We start from the raw sequence: 26,369 nt of genomic DNA on the forward strand, positions 1-26,369 counted from the left end.
ATATTTTCAAACCAAGCAGACATTAACTTTGCTTTTGCTGATACTTTTCTGGGTCGCTAATCATGTCACTTAAAACACTCCAGTAGTTGATTCCTACCTCATTCAGAATAAATGCTGAAGTCCTTGCCTTAGCCTACAAGGCCAAACATAATCTGGTCCCTGCCTATCTTTCTGAGCTCACCTAATCACTCTGTTTGTAACTCACTCACTCAGTTCTAGGCACGCTAGCTTCCTTATAGTGAGCTGAGTACATTCTTAACTCATAGCCTTGTACTTGCTCTTCCCTCTGTCTGGAATGCTGTTCCCCAAGATACAGACTAACTTCTTCATTATAATCTCTATCCAAATGTTCAGATACTCAACAAATTTTTATTGAATACCTGTTAAGAAAGAAGGCTTAGTCCTTGGTCCTCTTCTCTATCTATACTCCCTCGTTTGGTCATCTCATTCTTTCTCCTGACTTTAAATGCCATCTGTGTGCCAGCAACCACTAAATTATATATAGTCCCAGCCTCTCTCCTGAAATTCAAACTTGTACATCCAATTCTCTGCTTAGCATCTTCATTCGGCTGTATAATGATACCTCAAACTCAAACATCTCAAACTTAGTGAAACAAGCCATTGGAAGTTTAGGAGCATAGAAATGACATTATCTAATTCTCATTTAATAGAATCACTCTGGCTGCTATTGAGAATAAACTGAATGGGACAAGGATAGAAACAGGGAAACCAATTAGGAAACTTACATACTTCCCTGTCTCAGATGCTCAAGCTAAAAGTCTTCCATCATGAAGTTCTATTTGTTCTACATTCAAAGTATATTCAGAAGTTGACCACTTTTACTACCAACACAGCAGCCATTCTGGTCCAGACTGTCATCTCTCACCTACATTATTGCTATACTTTCCTAACTTTTCGGTCTACTTGCATCCTACCTCTCTTTTAGTCTATTCTCAACAGAGCAGTCAAGTGATTCTGTTACACATGTCATATTATATGATTCTTCATAGCAGGAATATAAATAATAGAAAGTATAGACAACTGTTTCAAATAATTTAGCTATAAGGGAATAAGAGAAAGGGTGGTGACTGAAGGATAAACTGTGGTCAACAAGGTTTTTTAAAGATGGATGATCTAACAGTTCCATACATTACTCAGTGTTCATCAAGAGATGTGCATTCCTAATCCCCTTCACCTGTTTCATCTATCTGCCCCCCATGTCCCCTCTGGGAACCATCTGTTTGTTCTCTACAGTTAAGAGTCTGTTTTTTGGTTTATCTCTCTTTCCCCCACCCTTTGTTCAATTGCTTTGTTTCTTAAATTCCACATATGAATGAAATCACATGGTATTTGTTTTTCTCTGACTGGCTTATTTTGCTTAGCATAATACCCTCTAGTTTCATCCACGTTGTTGCAAATGGCAAGATTTCACTCTTTTTGATGACTAATATGCCATTGTATGTGTGTGTGTGTATATATATATATATAGAGAGAGAGAGAGAGAGAGAGAGAGAGAGGTGTCAGATATTTTAAGAGACCATTTGTTAGAAGTCAAATATTTTAAAGTAATAATTTAAGCTCATTATCTTGACATTGGCATTATTTTCATTAACTTTCATTAAAAGAATCATTGAAAAAATGTGTGCCGTGCCATATGTTAAAAATATTTATACATTTATTATATATATTTACATAAGGTAAGGAAAACATTTTTGGAAGCATATATGGCATATGAACCAAACTCTTAACAGGAACATTTCTGCAACATATAAGGGATATTATTGGTAGGACAGAGTTGAAACTCAAAAACTACATCATATAATTAAATAAGAAAAATTTACTGAGTGTTATAAAACACTTTAATAATTTTTATTCTGTAGACAGTTTAACTATGACAAAATTGTATCAAGTGCCCAGTAAATGTTTTCTTGCCTTGACAGATTCACCTCTTCTAATTTTGTAAAAAAATTTACACACACATATATATGTGTGTGTGTATGTGTGTGTGTATATATATACATACACACACACAAACATGTATGTTAGTTTTCATCAGCATGTGGTCACATTATAGAAACCTAGAACCCAGCTGAATCACAGATAGCTCCAAGTTTTTAAGAACTTTGCCTAGCCCCTATAGGCAGAAACAATATTCTAAGCAGAACACCCATTTCTTTACACAAAACTTTAAGTATTTTGGATTAAAGTTTTAATAGAATTGATGATTTTCTCTCTTTGGTCTAGCGCAATTTTCAGAGATATAGCAAGCACTGTCTGGTCTCATTTTTCTTTAAGGATTTATTTGAGAGAGCGCATGCGAGTATGTGAATACAGGGAGAGGAGCAAAGGGAAAAGGAGAGAGACTCCCAAGCAGAGCCTGACTTGGGGCCCTGTCTCAGGACCCTGAAATCACAACCTGAGTATAAACCAATAGTGGGACACTTAATTGTGCCACTCAAGCACCCCAGCAGCTTCTGGTCTCATTTTTGATCCTCTCATAGTTTCTTGAACTTGTCAAACCATTCATTCATTAATTCAGTTTCTTCAGCAAATACCTGAATGCCTCATGTGTGCCACATACTATGTGCCACATAGTTCTATAACTAGGGATGTAGCAGTGAGCAAATCAAAAACATACTCTGCCCTCATGAACTTCACAGTTTAGTGAAGGTTGGGAGCAGATGATAATAAAATAATTAAGTGCCATGGAGAAAAATAAAGGAGGGTTAGGGAAATAGGGAACAGAGGAAGAGCTTGCTATTTTTATACAGAATAATCTGACAAGTGTAAAAGGCTTGAGGGGGAACATACTTGACATATTTGATTTGAGGATGTAATATCAGGGAAAGCCCAGTATGCCTGGTGTATAACAAGGTGAATATGTTAAGAGATGAAATTATTTCATTCACTTATTTATTTCATTTCAGGAGTTGGTGACCTTCAGAGATGTGGCTGTAGACTTCTCCCAAGAGGAGTGGGATTGTCTAAATTCTTCTCAAAGGCATCTGTACAGTAATGTGATGTTGGAGAATTATAGAATCTTGGTGTCCTTAGGTAAGAATATCTTGAGTCCTCGCAAAATTGAGCTCCTATTCATAAAGACCTCTTGCTACCACTGTTGTGAATCTTTGGATAGCGTCTTCAGTGCGTGGCCAAATGTCTTTTGCTGTGCAAAGTAATGGTTTAATATTTGTGGAGTTGCTGGGCAACAGATCTATTACTAATCTGTGTTGCAAGCTTTAGCTTTCCTATATTTTGAATATACATCCTTTACACATTTATCTCTGGCTTACTGTAAATTCCCTCTTCCTTGTTGATCAAAGGATTATGAGTTCTGGGATATCCACAGCATGACCAAATTGTTTCTTTTCATACATGCAGGACTCTGCTTTTCTAAGCCAAGTGTGATATTATTGTTGGAACAAGGGAAAGAGCCCTGGATGGTGAAGAGAGAGCTGGCAAAAGGCTTGTGCTCAGGTGAGTGAAGAGGAAATAGGCAGGCAAAAACCTCTGGAGGTGAAGGCTCAGCTTGTCCCAGAGGTATCACCTCCTTACTCTTCTTTGTTGGCATGTTCTAGGTCTTATTAGAAATGTGGGGTCTTTTACAGTGTTCCCCCAAATTTGTTATTCTTCACTGTGTCTCCCTTAATACTTTGCTTCCTCCTTTCTAAGAACTCATTTATCTATTCTCTGAGTCGCATTCCTTCCCACGTTCATAAGTTTCTTCTAGTCTTTAAAAAATCTTTTCCTGATCTGATAAACTTTTGAGCTGTACAGACAGCTACAACTAAAGTGTCAGGTTCAAGTCTTGACTCTTACATGCAGTAAAATTTGGGGCAAATTACTTAACTTCTCTGTACTTTTATTGTCTGTAAAATGGGATATACTTTTAAAGTGCTTTAACAGTTCCTTTTTCATATTGTGAACTCAGACTGTTAGTTACTATTATTGTAGTAGTAGATCTCCAAATGCCTCATTTTTCTCTTGGTCAGTTCATTCATTCTTTCATTCCTTTCATAAACATTTACTGAATTTTTAAATAGTACATGCAAGATGCTAAGGCGCTACATATTTGTAGAAGTTATCAAACAATTGATGGGCTAGTAGCAGAGATATAGTATTAGCTATAAATGGCATATGTGAAAAGAAAGCTGACACAAGGAAGTGCAGAGAAAGAGGTGAGAGGCCAAGGAGTCCAGGTAACTGAGAAGGTGATGGTCTCTAACAAAAACACGGGTGAGAAGCTAAAAAATATTTGAGAGAAAAGAAATTAAGAGTTTAGGTTTGTGGCATAGGAAGGATTTTTAGATGGACATAGGAAGCATTGGGCAGCCCAGGTGGCTCAGCAGTTTAGCGCCACTTTCAGCCCAGGGCGTGATCCTGGAGACCTGGGATCGAGTCCCATGTCTGGCTCCCTGCATGAAGTCTGCTTCTCCCTCGGCCTGTGTCTCTGCCTCTCTCTCTCTCTCTCTCTCATGTCTTTCATGAATAAATAAATAAAATCTTTAAAAAAAAAAAAGACATAGGAAGCATTGAGGTAAAATGGAAGACTAAAGTTCAAAAGAAAATGCGAGTCACTGTAAATAGCTCTGTCGATACCACTCTGCAACTCACCCACCCCCAGTACTTTTCTCCAGTATTTTATGTCCTTGTTCAGCTTTTTAAGAACAGTGTTTGATGTGGGACTATAGTGTCAAAGAATATATGGTTAAATTTTATTTATTAATTATTATTAATCATACACATGAATGTATATTAGCATATATACATCATTTAAATAATAATAGAACAAAACCCATGTACCTATCTCTTAGCTTAAGATATAGAATATTGTAAGGTGCCTGGCTGGCCCAGCTGGTAGAACATGCTCCATGTTGGGTATATAGATTACTTTAAAAAAAAAAAAAAAAAAAAAAAGGCGCAGCATTGGTGGCTCAGCGGTTTAGTGCTGCCTTTGGCCCAGGGTGTGATCCTGGAGACCCGGGATTGAGTCCCACGTCAGGCTCCCTGCATGGAGCCTGTTTCTCCGCCTGTGTCTCTGCCTCTCTCTCTCTCTCTGTGTGTCTCTTGTGGATAAAGAAATAAAATCTTAAAAGAAAAAAAAGAAAGAATAGAAAATTGTCAATGCCATTATGGGCCTTTGAGGGCCCCACCTAAAGATGCACCATTCCCCACCCATGGCTTGTCCCCACCCATTTTTTTTTTTAGTCCCCACCCATTATTGAGGATACCATTATTCTACAATTCTGCTTATTTTTTCTTGACTTTTCTTAATAGTTGTGCCATATACCCTTTAAAAATAGTATATTTGTGTATTTTCAACTTTTTACATGTGAAAATATATGGTGCATGTAATTCTGACTTTTTCTCATTTCAAAATTATATTCCTGAGGGGCACCTGGGTGGCTCAGTTGGTTAAGCATCTGACTCTTGATTTTGGCTCAGTCATGATCTCAAGGTTGTGAGATCGAGCCCTAAGTCGGGCTCTATGATGGGTGTGGTGCCTGCTTGAGATTCTCTCCCTCTGTCCTTCCCCTTTTCTCTCCCTCTCTCTCTCTAAAAAGAATTATATTCCTGAATTATATATATAATATTATATTATATTCCTATATTCATCCATGTTAATTTTAGTAGCTATTTTTTATCTGCTGAAATGTAATGTATTCCACAAACCGCAGTTTGCCTATTGAAGGTCATTTGAGTTGTTTCCATTTTGTGCTATTATAAATGTTAACTGCTGTGAACCTTAAACATGACTGTAGGTGCATATGCTTATATATGGAATATATAATATATAAGCCAGAAATTCACTAGATAATGTTATTTACTTTCCAAAGTGCTTGTATTAACTTACATTTCTTTTTTTCTTTATTAACTTAACATTTCCAACAGCTGTGTATGAGAGTACTCATTGCTCTACACTCAGAAGTGAGAAGTTTAAAATTTTTTTTGCCAATTTGGTGGGTGTGAAATATTATCTTATACTGCCATCACTTGATTACAAAATAAATTAGACATCTTATTTTGTATTTATAATGGCCATTTGGATTTCCTCCTTTGTGAACTGCCTGCTCACAATCTTTTGCTCATTTTGGGGAAGGTTGTCTTCTGTATATATGTTTGTAATTTATATTTTTGAGTTGACATTTTGTTTAAAATCTTTTTGTATTCTAAACTCATATAGATATTCTCAAATTGTTTTCTAAAGATTTTCCTTTTGTATTTAGGGCTATAATCCAATCGAAATTGATTTTTGAGATTGAAGTAAAAATTTAATTTCTGTGCCTTATGGAAAACCAAATGTCCTAGACTTTTTGAAGAAATGAGCTCTTTTTGCTCATTGTTCAGAATGTTATATCTTAATATATTAAGTTATAGTATATATGTGGGTCTGATTTTGAGCTCCATGTCATTGATCTCTTTTTTTCTTATGCTGGCACCACACTGTCTTAATTAAAATACTTCATTGTAAGGCAGAGTATCTGTTAGGGCAAGTCCCTTATACCTTGTTTATTTCTTCATAATTTCTTGTTTGCTTATTAGCCATCTGAATAAAGTTTAGAACCAGCTTATTAGTTTCCACCAGAAAACAACAAAAAAAGCGGTTGGCTTTTGATTGAAATTTACTTATTCTGTATGTCAATTTTATAAATTTTTCTCTTTTTTTTAAAAGATTTATTTATTTATTCATGAGAGACACAGACTGAGAGAGAGAGGCAGAGACATAGGCAGAAGGAGAAGCTGGCTCCCCGGAGGGAGCCGGATGCAGGACTCAATCCCAGATCTGGGGATAATGACCTGAACCAAAGGCAGGTGCTCAACCACTGAGCCATTCAGGCGTCCCTATACACTTTTCTGTTTATAATTTTTTTTATTCTGTGGTTTCTCTCTGCATTTACTGAGCTTATAAAACTTTCCTTTAGTATGTTTTATAATTTTCTCCATAAAGGCCATATACATCTTCTGTTAGATTAATTCCTGGGCATCATAGTTTTATTACTTTGTTAAATGTTGTGTATATTTTCTATTTGCTACTCATGTATTGAAATGAACTTAACTTTTATACATTGACCTTATATCCAGTAATGTTGCCATGCTCTCCCATTAATGCTAATAGTTTTTAGATTTCTTTGGATTTTTTTCTCTGGGCAGGCGTATCTGTGAATAATGGTGGTTTCATTTTAAATTCTTAAACCTTTAATTTCTTTTTCCTGTTGCCCTTAGATATTCAGTACAATAGGAACTGAGGTAGTGATAGCAGGCATTCTTTTTTTTTAAGTTATAATTTTAATTCCAGTTAGTTAATGTATTGTGTTATATTAGTTTCAGGTATACTATAGTGATTCAACAATTCCATACATCACCCAGTGCACATCACAAGTGTACTCCTTAATCTCCATCATGTATTTAACCCATCCCCCTTGATAACTCCCTTCCCCTCTGATAACCCTCAGATTTCTGTAATTAAATCTGTTTCTTGGTTTGTCTTTATCTCTTTTCCCCTTTGCTTGTTTGTTTCTTAAATTCCACATACGAGTGCAATCATATGTTGTCTTTCTCTGACATTTTTCACTTAGCATAATACTCTCTAATTCTATGCATGTCATTCCAAATGGCAAAATTTCATTCTTTTTTATGGCTGAATAATATTTAGTGTGTGTATATATATATGTGTGTATATCAATTTAGTGTATTTAGGCTGCTTCCATAATTTGGCAATTGTAAATAATGCTGCTATAAACATAGGGTGGCATGTATCCCTTTGAATGAGTGTTTTTGTATTCTTTAGGTAAATATCCAGTACTGCAATTACTGGATCATAGGGTAGTTCTGTTTTTAACTTTTTGAGTAACCTCCATACTCTTTTCCACAGTGGCTGCACAGTTTGTATTCCTAACAGTTCACGAAGGTTTCTTTTTCTCCACATCTTTGCCAACACCTGTTCTTTCTTGTGCTATTTATTTTAACCATCCTGACAGGTTTGAGAGGTGATATCTCATTGTAATTTCGATTGCCATTTTCCTAATCGTGAGTGATGATGAGTATCTTTTTATGTATCTGTTGGTCATCTGTATGTCTTCTTTAGATAAATGTCTGTTCATGTCTTCTGCCCATTTTTTAATTGGATTATTTGTTTTCTGGCTGTTGAATTGTATAAGTTCTTTATATATTTTGGATATTAACTCTTTATCAGATATGTCATTTGCAGATATCTTCTCCCATTCTATAGTTTGCCTTTTAGTTTTCTTGATTGTTTCCTTTGCTGTGCAGAAGCTTTTTATTTTGATGAAGTTCCAATAGTTTATTTTTGTTTTTATTTCCCTTCCCTCAAAGGAGCTATCTAGAAAAATGTTGCTATAGCCAATGTCAGAGAAATTACTATCTGTGTTCTACTCTAGGATTTTTATGGTTTCGAGTCTCACATTTAGGTTTTTAATCTACTTTGAGGAATTTTTTTTGGTATGTGTATGGTGTAAGAAAGTGGTCCAGTTTCATTCTTTTACATGTTGCTGTCCAGTTTTCCCAACTCCATTTGTTGAAGAGACTTTTTTCCATTGGATAGTCTTCCCTGGTTTGTTGAAGATTAATTGACCATATAATTGTGGTTTTATTTCTGGATTTTCTATTCTGTTCCATTGATCTATGTGTCTATTTTTGTGCCGATACCATACTGTTGGTTTTGTTAAAATTTTATTTTTAAGTAATCTCTATACCCAATCTTGAGATCAAGAGTTGCCCACTCCACTGACTAAGCCAGCTTGGGTGGCCCCTGGTATCATATGTTTTGATTATTACAGCTTTGTAATATCACTCAAATCCAGAATTGTGATGCCTGCAGCTTTGCTTTGTTTTTTCAAGATTGCTTTGGCTATTTGGGGTCTTTTGTGGCTCCATATACATTTTAGGATTATCTGCTCTATTTCTGTGAAAAATGCTGTTGTCATTTTGATAGGGATTGCATTAAATATGTAGATTGCTTTGGGCAATGTAGACACTTTAACAGTAGTTCTTCCAGCCCATGGGTATAGATGTTTTTCCATTTCTTCATCTCATCTTCAATTTCTTTCATCAGTGTTTTATAGTTTTTAGAGGACAGTTCCTTCACCTCTTTGGTTAAGTTTATTCCTAGGTATCTTATTATTTTTGGTGCAATTATAAATAGGGTTGTTTTCTTAATTTCACTTTCTGCTCTTTCATTATTGGTATATAAAAATGCAGCATTTCTGTACATTGATTTTGTATCCTGCAATGTTACCGAATTTATTTGTTTTAGCAATTTTTGATGGAGTCTTTTGCATTTTCTATATATAGTGTCAAGTCATCTAATAGTGAAGATTTTACTTCTTCCTTATTGATTTTGATGCCTTTTATTTCATTTTGTTGTAGGATGTATGATTTTTGGTCTTAATGACAGTGCCTTCATATTTTGTTATTAATAATTCTGCTATTTAAATGTTTTGGTAGATACCTTTTTATTCCTTTTTGCTAGAGTTTCATTGTGGAAAGATATTGAGTTTTACCATTTTTCTGTCTCTATTGATGATTAGATGGTTTTTAGTTTTTCATCTCTTTTTTTTTTTTTTTTTAATTTTTATTTATTTATGATAGTCACACAGAGAGAGAGAGAGAGAGAGAGGCAGAGACATAGGCAGAGGGAGAAGCAGGCTCCATGCACCGGGAGCCCGACGTGGGATTCGATCCCGGGTCTCCAGGATCGCGCCCTGGGCCAAAGGCAGGAGCTAAACCACTGCGCCACCCAGGGATCCCAGTTTTTCATCTCTTAATGTGGTGATTTACCTATTACATTTTTAATGTTGAACCGACTTTGTAGTCCTGAGGCAAAACCATCTTTATTATCTTTTTTCATTCATGGCTACTTACTGTTTGCTAATATATTGTTTAGGTTTTTTGCACCTATGTTAATCAATGAAGTTGATGTTCAGTTTTCCCTTTGAGTACTCTTGTAAGATTTTGGAATCAAGATACTAGTCTCATAAAATTTATTGATGAGTATTCCTTTTTTTTCTTCCTTAGAATAATTTGTATATAATCAAAATTCTTTGTTTTTTGAATTTTTGATAGAAATTTGTTCATCTTGGCCTGTGATTTTTTTGTGTGTGTGAAAAGAATTTAAACTATTAATTCAATTTGTTATAAGATCCTGTTTTTCCTATAATCATGGAGTTATAGTATTTTTTCTAGGAATTTTTACATCCTATGTAAATATTCAATTTATTAAAGTTCTCCATTATTTTCTCTTATCTAAAGTTGGCAATGTATGTTATTATGACCTCTTTTTTCTTCCAAAAAGGGAGAAAGATTTTTTCCATGCATTTATCGTTTTTGTATTTTCAGACTTTTTTTCCACTTCACTGATCCTCTCTAATTTATCTTTTTAAAAATTTCACGTATTTCTCTTCTTTATTATTTAATTCTTTCTACATTTGTTTATGCTATTCTATTTTTAACTTTTAAAGTTAGATAATTCATTGTTTTTGAGGATTTTTCTTTTCTGTTATAAGCACTTGACATATTAAGGAATAGGGGTACCTGACTGGCTCACTTGGTAGAACATGTGACTCTTGATCTTGGAGTTGTGAGTTCAAGCCCTACCCTGGGTATAGAGATAACTTAAAAATACAATATTTTTTTTGACGACTGTATTAGGAATGTATTCCACATGATTTGATAGGTTGTATTTTTGCTATCATGTATATCTAAGCATTTTCTAATTTCCATTGATTTTCTTTTTCTGGATCCATGAATTACCTGGAATTTTTAGGTTCCAAATTAAAGTATTTTGTTTCTTTAACTGTACTGTGGTTAGAAAATATGGTCTATTTAATTTAAATTCTTTGAAACTTATTTTATGTCTTAGTAGTTAATTTTGGTAAATAATGTGTCCTAGAAAATATTATGTTTCTGGTTGTGCAATATACAGCATTTGATATATGTTCATTGGATTAAGCTCATTATTTTTGCTGATCAAATCTGTGTCTTTATTGATTTAAAAAATCTGAAAAGTCAATTATCAAAGACATGTTTAAAAACTCTGATGGTGGGGATCCCTGGGTGGCGCAGCGGTTTGGCGCTTGCCTTTGGCCCAGGGCGAGATCCTGGAGACCCGGGATCGAATCCCACGTCGGGCTCCCGGTGCATGGAGCCTGCTTCTCCCTCTGCCTCTCTCTCTCTCTCTCTGTGACTATCATAAAAAAAAAAAAAAAAAAAAAAAAAATAAAAAAAAAAAAACAAAACTCTGATGGTGTGGGCAGCCCCGGTGGCTCCGCAGTTTAGCGCCACCTACAGCTCAGGGCGTGATCTTGGAGACCCGGGATCAAGTCCCACGTCCTGAGCCCTGCGTGGAACCTGCTTCTCCCCCTGCTTGTGTCTCTGCCTCTCTCTCTGTGTCTCTCATGAATAAATAAATAAAAATTTTAAAAAAACCTCTGATGGTGAATACATAGATTTTTTAAATTTATGACAACAGGTTTTCTATATTTTGGAAGTATTTTATTAGGTCATATATTTTCTGAATTGTTTTATCTTTCTGGTAAATTCTTCCATATATTATTGTTATCTCTTTAAATGATTGTTACCCTCTTTAAACTAGTGATGATTTTTCCCTTAACGATTTTGCTTGATATTAGTATAGCTACCTTAGCCTTCTTTTGTTAGTATTTCCTTAGCATAGTTTTTCTATCCCTTTACTCCGTTACTTTGGTATCTCTCCTTTGGAAAAAGGTATTTTCAAGTCCTTTGCCTAGTTTTGAATTGTGTTCTTGTTGAATTGTAGGAGTTCTTAATAAATGCTGGATATATATGCTTTTCAGGTGCATAATTTGCAGATGTTTTCTCCCATTCTGTGGCTTGCCTTTTTTACCTTGTTGATTATAATCTTTGATGTATAAAAGTTTTTAATTTTCATGAAATTTAGTTTTTCTTTTCCCTTGATGGCTATGCTTTATGATATCATAACCAAGAAATCATTGTTAAATTCAATGTCATGAGGAATTTTAGTTTGCAACTAAAAGTATTTTATATTTAGGTCTTACATTTAGGTCTTTGATCCACTTGGGGTTAACTTTTGTATTTAATGTAAAGGAAGAACCCAGCTTTATTGTTTTGGATGTGGATATCCAGTTTTCTCAGCACCATTTGTTGTAAAACCTATCCTTTCCCCATGGAATGATCCTGGCACCCTTATCACCTGTATGTCTTCTTTGGGAAAATATCTTTTCCTGTCTTCTTCCCATTTCTTAACTGGATTATTTGGTTTTTGGGTTTGAGTTTGATATATTCTTTATAGATTTTTTTAAAAGATTTTATTTATTCATGAGAGACACACACAGAGAGAGAGAGAGAGAGAGAGGCAGAGGCCCAAGCAGAGGGAGAAACAGGCTCCAATGCAAGGAGCCCAACGTGGGACTTGATCCCAAGTCTCCAGGATGAGGCCCTGGGCTGAAGGCCGTGCTAAACCGCCGAGCCACCTGGGCTGCCCTCTTTATAGATTTTTGATATTAACCCTTTATCGGATAGGTCATTTGAAAATATCTTCTCCGATTCAGTAGGTTGCCTTTTAGTTTTGTTGACTTTCCTTCGCTGTGCAGAAGCTTTTTATTTTGATGAAATCCCAGTAATTTTTGCTGTTTCCTTTGCCTCAGGAGACCTATCTAGTAAGAAGTTGCTATGGCTGATGTCAGAGGTTACTGCCTATGTTGTCCTCTAGTATTTTGATGGTTTCCTGTCTCATAATTAGGTCTTTCCTCCATTTTGAATTTATTTTTGTGAAATAAGAAGGTGATCCAGTTTTCCCAACACCATTTGTTGAAGAGACTGTCTTTTTTCCACTGGATATTCTTTCCTGCATTGTCGAAGATCAATTGACTATATGGTAATGGTTTCATTTCTAGATTTTTTATTCTATTTTTGGTATGTCTGTTTTCGTGCCAGTACCATACTTTCTTGATCATTACACTTTGTAATATATCTTGAAATCCAGAATTGTGATGCCTCCAGCATTGCTTTGCTTTTTCAAGATTGCTTTGTCTATTCAGGGTCTTATGTGGTTCCATATAAATTGTAGGATTGTTTGTTCTAGCTCTGTGAAAAATACTGTTGGTATTTTGATAGGTATTATATTAAATGTGTAGATTGCTCTGAGTAATATAGACATTTTAATGATATTCTTTTAATCCGTAAGCATGGAATATTTTTCCATTTCTTTTTTTTTTTAAGATTTTATTTACTTATTCATGAGAGAAGAGAAACAGAGGCAGAGACATAGACAGAGGGAGAAGCAGGGAGCCTGACATGGGACTTGATCTCAGGACTCTGGTATCACAACCTGAGCCAAAGGCAAATGCTCCACCATTGAGCCACCCAGGTGCCCCTGTTTTTCCATTTATTTGTGTCATCTTCATTTTCCTTTATCAGTGCTGTATAGTTTTCAGAATACAGGTCTTTCACCGGTTAGGTTTATTCCTAGATATCTTCTGGATTTTGGTACAATTGTAAAAAGGATTGACTCCTTGATTTCTCTTTCTGTTGCTTCATTATAGGTGTATAGAAATGGAATACTTTTTTTCTTCCAAGATTCTACTTAAATTTGAGTTAGTTAACATATAGTGTAGTATTACTTTTAGGAGTAGAATTTAATGATTCATCACTTATATATAACATTCAGTGCTCGTCACAGCAAGTGTCCTCCTTAATGACCATCACCCATTAGCCCATCGCTCCCCTCTCTCATCTTCCTTCTAGCAAACCTCAATGCTCAATGTGTTCTCTATAGTTAAGAGTCTCCTGGTGTACCTAGGTGGATCAGTTGTTTGAGCATCTGACTCTTGATCTCAGCTCAGGTCTTGATCTCACAGACGTGGGTTCAAGCCCCACACTGGGTTTCATGCTGGGCATGGAGCCTACTCAAAAGAGAGAGTCTCTTATGGTTTGCCTCCCTTTCTGTTTTTATCTTATTTTACTTTCCCTTCCATTTCCCTATCTTCATCTTTTTTTCCCTTAAATTGTACATTTGAGTAAAATCATATGGTATTTGTCTTTCTCTGACTTATTTCACTTAGCATAATACACTTTAGTTTCATCCTCATCATTGCAAATAGCAAGATTTCATTCTTTTTGATGGCTAAATAATATTCCACATCTTCTTTATCCATTCATTAGTTGATGCACATGTGGTCTCTTTCCATAATTTGGCTATTGTTGATAGTGTTACTATAAACATTGGGGTGCTTGTATTTATCCTTTGGATAAATACCTAATAGTGCAATTGCTGGGTCATAAGGCAGTTCAGTTTTTAACTTTTTGAGGAACCTCCATACTGTTTTCCAGAGTGGCTGTACCAGTTTACATTCCCACAAACAGTGAAATTTTCCACATCCTTGCCAACATCTGTTGTTTCCTGAATTGCTAGTTTTAGCCATTCTGACAGTATGAGGTGGTATCTCATTGTGGTTGATTTGTATTTCCCTGATGATGAGTGATGTTGAACTTTTTTTTTTCATGTGCCATTAATGCAACATTTTTCTATACATAGATTTTTGTCCAGAGGCTATAATGAATTCATGTATCAATTTTAGCAAGTTTTTGGAGTCTTTTAGATTTTCTATATAGAGTATCATGTCATCTACAAATAGTGAAAGTTTGACTTCTTCCTAATGATTTGGATATCTTTTTTTCCCTTTATGTTGTCTGATTGCTGTGGCTAGGACTTCCAGTACTATGTTAAATAACAGTGGTGAGAGGGGCATCTGGATGACACCATCAGTTAGGCTTTTGGTTTTGTCTCAGGTCGTGATCTCAGGGTTGTGAGATGGAGCACTGTGTTGGGCTTAGCATTTAGTGCAGAGTCTACTTAAGTTTATCTCTTCTTCTCCCTCTGCTGCTCCCATTCATGCTCTCTCTCTCTCACTCAAATAAATAAATAAATCTTAAAAAAATAGTGGTGAGAGTGGACATCCCTGTCTTGTTCCTAACTGTAGTGGAAGAGCACTCAGTTTTTCCCTATTGGGGATGATAATAGCTGTGGGTCTTTTATATATGTTGGCACCCTTATCAAAAGTCATTTGATCATATACATGAGGTTTTATTTTGGGGCTTTCAATTTTCTACTCTATTATTCTGTATGTCTGTCTTTATGCCAGTACCACAATGTTTTGATTACTATACTTTGTAGAAAGTTCTGAAATCAGGGAGTGTGAGACTTTGTTCTTCCTTTTCCAGATTTGTTCTGGAACTTTGTTCTTCATCTTCAAGATTATTTTCACTATTTGGGGTCCATTGAGATTCCATATGAATTTTAGAATTAATTTTTCTTATTTCTGAAAAAAATCATTGGGATTTGATGGGGATTGCACTGAATCTGTGGATACTTTAGGTAGTATGGACATCTTAGCCATATTAAAGTTCTAATCCATAAATTCGGAATATCTCCATTTACTTATATTTTATTTGATTTCTTTCTGCAATGTTTTGTAGTTTTCATTGTACAAATCTTTCACCTCCTTGATTAGTTCTTATTTTATTCTTTTTTATGCTATTGTAAATAGAGTTGTTTTCTTAATTTCCTTTTCAGATTGTTCATTGTTCATGTACACAAATGCAATTAGTGTATTGACTCTGTACCCTGCTACTTTGCTGAATTTATTAGTTCTAATGTGGGGGGGCATGTGGAGTCTGTATTGTTTTTACGTATAAGAGCATGTCATCTACAAACCCATAATTTTACTTCTTTATAATTTGGATTTTTAAAATTTATTTTTCTTATTTTCTTAGCTAATCACTCTGGCTAGAATATCCAGTACTATATTGACTAGAAGTAGTGAAAGTGGGCATTCTTGCCTTGTTCCTGGTAATTTTAGAGGAAAACTTTCAGTCTTTCACCATTGAATGTGATGTTAGCTGTGGGCTTTCATATATGGCTTGTATTATGTGGAAGTAGTTTCCTTCCATTGCCAGTTTGTTGAGTGTTTTTATCATGAAAGGGTGTTGGATTTTGTCAGATGCTTTTTCTGCACCAATTGGAATGATCATGTTTTTTCCTTCATTCTGTTAATGTATGTTACATTAATTTTTTTCTGAACCATCCTTGCATTCCAGAAATAAATTCCACTTGGTCATGGTGTATAATCCTTATAATATGCCGTTGAATTCAGTTTGCTAGTATTTGTTGATGATTTTTATTTACATCGAAGCTCATAGAGTATATTGGTCTCTAGTTTTCTTATAGTATTCTTACTCTGGCTTTGGTATCAGAGTAATGCTGGCCTCAAAGAATGAGTTTGGAAGTCTTTACTCCTCTTCATGTCTTTGGAAGAGTTTGAGGAGGAGTTGTGCAAATTCTTTAAATGTTTGGTAGAATTCACCACAGGCACTATCAGGTTCTAGGCCTTTTCTTGTTGGAAGGTTTTGGATGGATTACTGTTTTAGTAGACTTATTAGCTATGGGTATGTTCAGATTTTCTATTTCTTTGTTATTCAGTCTGGTAGGTTGTGTATTTCTTAGAATTTGTCCATTTTATCCAGTTTATTAGCTAGCCCATTTGTTGGCATGCAGTTGTTCACAGAACTCTCTTATAATCCTTTTTATTCCTGTATACTTGGTAATAATGTGGCACATTTTATTTCTGATTTTAGTTACTGGAGTCTTCTTTTATTTTTCTTAGTCAATCCAAATAAAAGTTTGTCAGTTTTGTTGATCTTTTTCAATGACTCTTGGTTTTGTTGATTCTATTATTTTGTTTATCTCTGCTTTAATCTTTCTTATTTTCTTCTTTCTCCTAGCTTTGGGTTTAGTTTGCTCTTTTTCTAGTTTATTAAGATATAATGTTAGCTTGCTGAACTCTTTCTTCTTTTTTTTTTTTTCTTTCTTCTTTTTTAATGTAAGCATCAATGATATACATTTCCCTTGTAGCACAGCTTTGCTGTATCTTGTAAGTTTTGGAATGTTGTATTTTTATTCCCATGGGTTTCAAGATAACTTGCAATTTCTTCTCTGACCCATTGGTTAAGCATTTAACTTCCACATATTTGTGGATTTTTTCCAGTTTTCATTTTGCTATTGATTTCTAACTTCATTATGATTAGGAAAGATAATTTGTATGATTTCAGTCTTTAAATTTATTAATGCATATTTTATGGACAATGCATAGCCTATCCTAGACACATGTTTACTTTTCTAATAAACTTTAGGATTTAAAAAAAATTCTTAAGGTCAATTTGCCAAACTGCATAATCTAAGAGAGCAGTGCTACACAAGACTGCTTATTTCAGACACCAGCTGAAAGCTTAGGGATCTTCAGGGCCACCCTGTTTTCTGATCAGCCAGGTACAGATAACAGGGTACCTGTAATCACCCTCAGGTTTTATGATACACAACAGCAGCTCACAGAGGTTATATTATGATTACAGTTTTGTTTTAACAAAAGGTACAAGGAACCAGCCAGAAGTAGAGGGCACAAAGGGCAAGGTCTGGGAGTGCTACAAACATGAAAGGGCCCTCCAGACATCTTAGTATTCAAAAGAATAAGCTCTCAAGAGAGCATCAGTGTATAGGGTTATTTATTTTTTGGATTTTGGTTTCATTATGGAGGCATGATTGAGTGAGTCGTTGCCCAGTGCCCAACATGATTCAATCTCCAGCCTCCTTCCCCTCCCAGAAGTCAGACTGATATCATGGGGGTTCAAAGTACCAACCCTTTAGTCACATGGTGGTTCTTTCTGGCATGGCTAGCCTCCATCCTAAATCATCACATTAGCAAAAACTATAAAGGGGCAAGTTGTGAGTCATAAACTATAGTTATGAGCTATCAGGTATGGTTCCAAGGGCTCACTATGAATAACAATGACACTCCTTCCAGGAATATAGAGGGTTTAGAGGGTTACCACTTGGGAGCCAATAGACTAAGTCCTGCCAAAATCTTTATTACACAATTAAAAAAAAATTTACAACGAAGTTCTGATTGTGAATTTAGAATTAATGGCTATACATAGTTGGTTCTTCATATAGAAAAGCAAAGTATGCATCTTCTCCCTTTATGCAAATTTATGGGGGGCAGTGGGTCCCTCATTAGAATTATAAAGCTTTTGCTCATTTCTTGTAAAGTTTATTTTTAGGATATTTTCCCTCTTCATTGTTGTTGTCAATGGTAAAGTTACCTTCTGAGGTTATTTTTTTGTGCTTTCTTTTTTTAAAGATTTTATTTATTAATTCATGAGAGACAGAGAGAGAGAGAGAGAGCCCTGGAATTGAGTCCTGCATCAGGCTCCCTGCTCAGCAGAAAGTCTGCTTCTCCCTCTCGCTCTGACCCTCTGCCCTGCTTCGCATGCACACTCTCTGTCTCAAATAAATAAAATCTACTAAAACATTGCAAAATGATACATTCTTACTTGAAAAAATAAGTATACCAGTAATCTCCTTTCTACACAGCTTCTACATTCTTTTATGCACCTTTTTTTAATGTAATGACTCATTTCTGGTGTTTTGCAAGTAACAACATACATATAATTCTTTTTAATGGTCACTATGGTTAGCTGTTATTTTTATACTTTTGTGACATTTCTTGACTAATTTTCCAGGTTTTTTATTCTTTTATTTTATTCTTTTTCAGCATAAGTATTCTTTTTCAGTATAAATCATTGAACAAGTTGATTTTCATTACAATCTTCAATTTAATATCGGGTTGTATTAATGTTCTCAGCCATGATTTTTTTGTTTAACATTTATTCCTTCTTAATCTCTTTTGGTTCTCTTTTCTCAAATATCTTACTTAATGTTAGAGTGCTCTAGGGTTCATTACTTGCTCCTTTCTCTTCTCTTCTCTTTATCTACACTCATTCTCTTGGTAATGTAGTCTCTTTAACTACCATGTATATGCTGTCAATTCCTAATTTAAAATCTCTAGTCCAGACCTCTGTCTTAAACTCAGTTTCATGGGTCCCGCCTGCCTTTTCAGCATTTCCATTTCAATGTCTAAAAAACACTTTATTATTTTCAAAACTGAATTCCAGATCTTCCATGTCTTTCCACTTAAACCTGCTGTACCCATGGCCTTCCCCATCACTGTTTTTTTTTAAGATTATTTATTTATTTATTCATGAGAGACATAGAGAAAGAGGCAGAGACATAGGCAGAGGGAGAAGCAAGCTCCCCACAGGAAGCCTGATGTGGGGCTTGATTCCAGAACCCTGGGATCATGTCCTGAGTTAGAGGCAGACACTCAACCACTGAGCCACCCAAGTGCCTCCCCCATCACTGTTGATGCTAATCCATCCTGCCATTGCTCAGATCATAAACTTTGAATGCTTCTTTGTCTCATTTTTCTGTTAAGTTTCATAACCAATCTGTCAGGATATTGTCCTGGCATTTCCTACAAAACATGCCTAGAATCTGACCATCTCAGTATACCTCCATTGCTAGCTTTCTGGTCTAGACCCTCATTGTCTTCACCTGGATTACTACAATCATAGGTCCCCTTGCTTCTTCTCTGTTCGCCACCTTTCTATATTTTTATTAAACTGTAAATGGATATCACTCCTCTACTCCACAAACACTTCAGTAGTTCTCTGTCCCACTCAGGAAATCATATAAAGTTTAAGTATTCTTATCTTTTATCTCCTGATCTCATCTCTTCCTACACTCACCTTCCTGCTATTCCTCAAACATGGAAACATGTTTCTACTTTTAGGCTGTTTCCTTTGCCCAAAATGCTCTTTCTCCATATATCTAAGTGACTAACTTCTTCACTTCCTTCGGATCTTTGATTAAATGTTAACTTGCTAATTATTCCTACCTCTAACTTTGCCAACATTCCTAATCTCTTTTACCCTGCTTTTCCTTTTCTGTAGCTCTTAGTACTTTCTAATATACAATAAAATTACTCATTTAGCATTTATTTCCTATCTCCCCAAAGAATATAAGGTCCACAAAAGTAAGGATCTTTGTTTTGTTTACTATAATATTAAAAGCATTTAGAAGAGTATATGGCACAAGGTTCAATGAATATTCTTGAAAAAAAGCAACTATAAGAATGGAGGTTATTTCAGTGCCTATATTTATGCATACATGCATAAAATTATAACCAAGTCCATCCACCTCCATAATTCTTTATTTACTGGAGATTTACCTTACTGACTTTCTTATAATTCTAGTCATTCCTTCTCAAGTTTCTTTGTGACCTATTTTGTTTCTCGCAAACATCAGAACTTAAAAAGCCAATGTTCTTATGGGTTTTATCTATTAAATTCACATACTCCATTTTTTGAATGCACTTTCATAAATGTTCCTTCTGGTACATGATAGAGGAGACCGTTTTTTAATTATTATTTTTCAGGCTGGGAATCTATGTGTGAGACTGAAGAACTAACTTCAAAGCAGGACATCTATGAAGCACAATCATCACAAAAGATAATAGAAAAACTTACAAGCTATAGCCTTGAGTATTCTAGTTTAAGAGAAGAATGGAAATGTGAGGGCCATTTTGAGAGACAGCCAGGAAGTGAGAAGGCATGTTTCAAGGAAGAGACAATCACTGATGAAGAAGCCCGTATTAATAGAAGAGCACAAGAATATAACAAATCTTGGGGAAGTTTCCATCCAAACACATTGCTTCATACACAACAGATAATCACCAAAGAGGAGAAAGTACATAAACATAATACACATAAGAAAAGCTTTAAAAGAAATTTAATGGCCGTTAAGCCCAAGAGTATCTATACAGAGAAGAAACTTTTGAAATGTAATGACTGTGAAAAAGTCTTTAGCCAGAGCTCATCTCTTACTCTTCATCAAAGAATTCATACTGGAGAGAAACCATATAAATGTATAGAATGTGGAAAAGCCTTCAGCCAGCGATCAAATCTTGTTCAACATCAGAGGATTCATACTGGAGAGAAACCCTATGAATGTAAGGAATGTAGGAAAGCCTTCAGTCAGAATGCACATCTTGTTCAACATCTTAGAGTTCATACTGGAGAAAAACCTTATGAATGCAAGGTATGTAGGAAAGCCTTTAGCCAGTTTGCTTACCTTGCTCAACATCAGAGAGTTCATACTGGAGAGAAACCTTACGAATGTATTGAATGTGGGAAAGCATTTAGCAATCGATCATCCATTGCTCAACATCAGAGAGTTCATACTGGTGAGAAGCCTTATGAATGTAATGTCTGTGGGAAAGCATTTAGCCTTCGTGCATACCTTACTGTACACCAGAGAATACATACTGGGGAGAGACCCTATGAATGTAAGGAATGTGGAAAGGCTTTCAGCCAGAATTCACATCTTGCTCAACATCAGAGAATTCATACTGGAGAAAAACCTTATAAATGTCAAGAATGTAGGAAAGCATTCAGCCAGATTGCCTACCTTGCCCAACATCAAAGAGTTCATACTGGAGAGAAACCCTATGAATGTATTAAATGTGGGAAGGCTTTTAGCAATGACTCATCCCTTACTCAACATCAGAGAGTTCATACTGGAGAGAAGCCTTATGAATGTAATGTTTGTGGAAAGGCTTTTAGTTACTGTGGATCCCTTGCCCAACATCAGAGAATTCATACTGGAGAGAGACCCTATGAATGTAAGGAATGCAAGAAAACTTTCAGGCAGCATGCACACCTTGCTCATCATCAGAGAATCCATCTTGGGGAGTCACTCTCACCACCCAATCCAGTCAATCACCAAGTCCTCTAGACACTATCTCATAAATATTCCCAGAATTTATACTCTTTTCTCTCTCTCTAATGTTGTTGCCCTAGTCTAAGATTTATCTCACTTGGATCACCATGCTGTAGCTTTCTAACAGGTCTTCCTATATCAACTTTGGTCCCCTTAAATTCATTTCCCACCATACCCCAAACTTATTTTTTTCTTTTGGAGTATAAGAATACATCACTGCCTCCATTTAAAACTTTTTTTTTTTTTTTTTTGGTTTACTGTTGTTCTTAAGCTAATATCCACAGTCTGAAAATTGTCTATGAGGCACTTCATTATATGATTCTTATATACCTTTTGGCCTTATTTTATTCCAGTCTCCTTATCTGAGCACTAGGCACTTACCAGGACTAAGAGCTTCGATTCTGGAAAATCATAGCTCTACCACTACTGTGGCATTGTGTGACTTTGAGTAATTTGTTTGACTTGTACAAACCTCAGGGTTTTCTTTAATTCTTAAAATAGGGATAATAAAGGATACTGTATTGTAGAAATGTGATTATTAAATGAAATAGTGTCTGTTGTAGATTGATACATATTAAGTAATAAATTTGCATGTAAAGTGCTTCACATAGCACATCAAATATAGCAGATATCCAATAAATCATAATAGCTAACATGTATTGAGTGTGTACTATGCATCAGGCACTGTTCTACATACTCAACATATATTAGCTCACTCCTCTCACAACTAGAAGAAAATTCCTAGGGAGACAAGTAACATCCCTGAGAGGCAGCAGGTCAGAATTGAGAAAACCCCAAAATTTTAGAAACAGAAGTGGAGTCTTATATTCTAGATAAGTAATCAATACAGACACATGTAATAGAACTATTCACACCTTCAGCCAGTTTCAGGAAGTTTCTAAAGAGAGTTAGATAAACTAATCAACATAAAGAAAATGATTCACTGAGAAGAATACAGAACTCACATTTACATCAAGAAAAAAATAGAGTATCACAACTAACTGCAAAAAAACAATAAACATAGAAATTCATACTATCCCATAAAAAGGCACCAAGCCCAGGCAATTGTATTGGGTGAATTTAGGTAAATTTAAAAGCATTTAAATTGCTTCATACCACAGAAAAATTATAAAGTTTGTAAAATTTTAACTAGTGGTTGTAAAATTGAAACCAAAAGTGAACTGAAGGAAAAAAGTTAGACAAATATATATAGGCTTTCATATATATGTATTTTATAGATTTCAAATATATATATGCTTCCACTCATTCAGTGAATATTGAGTAGCTACTGTTTGTTCAAAACTTTTATATATGAGGAGACAATGATCCATACTAAGATTATATCCTCATAGAGTTAAATTGAAGTTCGAAGGCTGAAATTGTTTATACTTAAATATAAAACAATAGATTTTCTAGACCCAGCAAAATGAATAATAAACTGAGGAGTATCATATAGTCCAGGCTGAATAGACTCAGGATAATAAAGTTGTTATTACCAATTCACAAATTCACTGCAGTTAGAACCAAAATTCCTCAGGTCTTTTTGCCCTTTAATTTCACAACTTTGTTCTGAAATTCATGAAGTGTGAATTGTTAAGAGCAAGAAAATTGTTGAATCTGACCTATTTGTAGAAGTTCTGCATATGATAAACATGGTTTATCCCTATAGAGAATGGATGGAGTTGGAGCTATTAGAATATTTGTTTATATCCATCACAGTAAGGGATATGCAAATAAAACCACAGTGAACTCTTTCAAAATCATCACTTTGCCAAAAGCATCACAGAGCCAATTACTGGAAACATGTGGAGCAGTAGGAATGTTCATACAGTGCTATTGGAAGTAGTTGTATTTAGGATAATTTAGCAATATCTAGTAAAGTTGAAAATGTGGATACTCTCTGACCCAGCAGTTCCATACTTAAACCTCTGATAGTCTCTCCTCATGTGTTTAGGGTGATATACATGAAAGTCTATTTCAGCATTATTTGAGAATGAAAAGCTTAAAGCAATCAAAATAACCATTAGGGTGGATATAAGCTATAGCCCAAGTTAAAACGAATGAAGTAGAACTACTTCTATTAACATGGATAAATCTTAATAATGAAATTGAACTAGGGAGTATTTTGTATGAGATGGTACCACATATAAATTTTAAAAATATGCAAATTGATGCTATGTGTATTTTCCATGGCTAAATATCATAGATTTATTGTTACAACAGTCACGGAAATAATAATTAAATCCAAAACAGTGGTGACATCTGGAGGGGGAGAAAAATGAGACTGAGAAAAGGAGGCAAAAGGGAGATACCTTTTAATCATTTATTTCTTTAAAAAATAAGCAAATATGGCCAATTCTTATAAATTGATAAAGCTGGTTGTTGGTTTATAGGTAGGTTCTTATTCTCTGTATCAATTTCATAATAAAAAATAAAGAACAGTTAAATATTGGTTTTTGTCAGGTTATTTCCTTACTATATACTTCAGGCATGCCACTGCTGTTTGCATCCCTATACATCATCCTCTTCAAAGAGAAGCTGACACATAGTTGATTTCAGATGCAATCACTGTTAGCAATTTGGTGTATCAGTGTTTTGACAATGACTATATTTTTATGGTTTTCTAGCCTACTTATTACGTGTTTTTCCCACAACAGTGTTTTTCTCCCTCCCCAGCTTTATTGAGGTATGACTGACAGATTAAGATGGTATATATGTCAGGTGTTCAATGTGATGTTTTGACATACACTGTGAAATGGTGACCACAACCAAGCTAATTAACTGTCACCTCATATAGTTATTTGTGTGTGTGTGTGTGTGTGTGTGTGTGTGGTGAGAATACTTGAGCTCTCTGCAAATTTCGAGTACACATTATTATTAACTATAGTTACCAGGTTTTACATTAGATCTTCAGAATTTACCCTTATAATTGAAAGTTTGTACCTCTTGATGAAAAATCCTCCTTTCCCCCAGTCCCCAGCCTCTTGTCCACCATTCTATGTTACTGTGAGTTAAACTTATTTTTTACAGTCTGTGCATGAGATCATATGGTATTTGTTTTTCTGTGTCTGGCTTATTTCAGTTATCATTATGCTCTCCATGTTCATCCATGTTTTTGTAAACGGCAAGATTTCCTTTGTTTTTAAGGCTGAATAATATCCCAGTGTGTGTGTGTGTGTGTTTTCCTTTATCCATCTGTCTGCAGACACTAAGGTTTTTTTCCATATCTTGGCTACTGTAAGTAATGCAATGAAGATGGATATGCACATAAGTTTCAGATCCTGACAGCATTTCCTTTGAATATATACCCAGAATCCAGGTTATATAGTAGTTCTATTTTTAATTTTTTGAGGATCCTACGTACTGTATTCCATAATGCCTATGCCAATTTACATTCCTACCAAAAGTTTACAAGGGTTGCCTTTTCTCCACATCCTCACCAATAGTTGTTATCTTTTGACTTTTTGATAATAGCCATCTAATAGGTATGAGGTAATACCTCTTTGACATTTCTATGGGTTTGGTTAGCATTTCCCTTATAATTAGTGATGTTGAGCATCTTTTCATGTACCTGTTGGCCATTTGTATATCTTCTTTTGCAAAACATTTGGGTCTTTTGCCCATTTTTGTTATGCACTTTTTTTGCCATTAAGTTATATTAGTTCTTTATATATTTTGTATATATGGAATACAGAATCACATTTCACATATCTGTTAAGAGGTTCATGTTTTCTCCTATTTCATAGATTGCCTTTTTATTGATTGATTCCTTTGCTTTGCAGAAACTTTGTAGTTCCATTGGTTTATTTTTACTTTATGTTGCCTGTTCTTTGGGTATCAAATACAAAAAATCATTGCCAAGACAAATTTCAATGAGCTTCTTCCCTATGTTTTCTTTTTTTTTCTTTTTTCTTTATTTATTTATGATAGTCACAGAGAGAGAGAGAGAGAGAGGCAGAGACAAAGGCAGAGGGAGAAGCAGGCTCCATGCACCAGGAGCCTGACGTGGGATTCGATCCTGGGTCTCCAGGATCGCACCCTGGGCCAAAGGCAGGTGCCAAACCGCTGCACCACCCAGGGATCCCTTCCCTATGTTTTCTTATAGGAGTTTTGTGGTTTCAGATCCACATTAAAGTCTAATACATTGGGCATCAATTTTTGTGTATGGTGTAAGAAAAGGTCTAATTTTAATAATTTACATGTGGATAACAAGCTTTCTCAACAGCATTTATTAAAGAGATTATCCTGTCCCCATTGTATTCTTGGTGCCTTTGTCAAAAACTAGTTGATTGTATATGCAGAAATAAATCCATCATTTTTAACATTTACAGAGCACCATTCTGTATGCCCCATGATTTACTAGTTTCCTGTTGTTTCCAGCTTAAATGTCTGGAATTTTCATAGGCCAATTACTATCCTTTCAGAACATTATCTCAGATGTGAAAAGGAGATAATTCTACTTTTGTCATAGAATTGTATGGATTTATCACCACATATATTAAATGCCTAATGTTAGCTCAAATGCTTAATGTTAGCTGTTATTATTATTCTATAAGATGTATGGGATCAGCAGAAAGGGAACTGGAAAAGGGAACTGGTGTGAGATCATTACTGTAGAAACAGGAGACTGAAATTCACTTAAGTTAGTATGTAGCATACAGGAACAAAGACATGTAGTAAC

At 35.1% G+C, this 26,369-nt stretch overlaps 1 protein-coding gene across 21 annotated transcripts in view; it reads left to right on the forward strand.

The window, feature by feature from the left end:
• Positions 1 to 24,140, forward strand: part of ZNF570 (zinc finger protein 570) — a 132,122-nt gene extending 107,982 nt beyond the window's left edge. For all 21 annotated transcript variants that reach the window (XM_038529108.1, XM_038529105.1, XM_038529106.1 and 18 more), the window contains 3 exons: positions 2,928 to 3,054; positions 3,382 to 3,477; positions 20,346 to 24,140. In XM_038529108.1, coding sequence (XP_038385036.1) covers positions 2,928 to 3,054; positions 3,382 to 3,477; positions 20,346 to 21,703 — 1,581 coding nt within the window. In that variant the 3' untranslated portion in view covers positions 21,704 to 24,140. The remainder of the gene's footprint in view (positions 1 to 2,927; positions 3,055 to 3,381; positions 3,478 to 20,345) is intronic.
• Positions 24,141 to 26,369: the final 2,229 nt, after the last annotated feature.

Source organism: Canis lupus, chromosome 1, assembly GCF_011100685.1.
Source record: "Canis lupus familiaris isolate Mischka breed German Shepherd chromosome 1, alternate assembly UU_Cfam_GSD_1.0, whole genome shotgun sequence".
NCBI classification, from domain to species: Eukaryota; Metazoa; Chordata; class Mammalia; order Carnivora; family Canidae; genus Canis; species Canis lupus.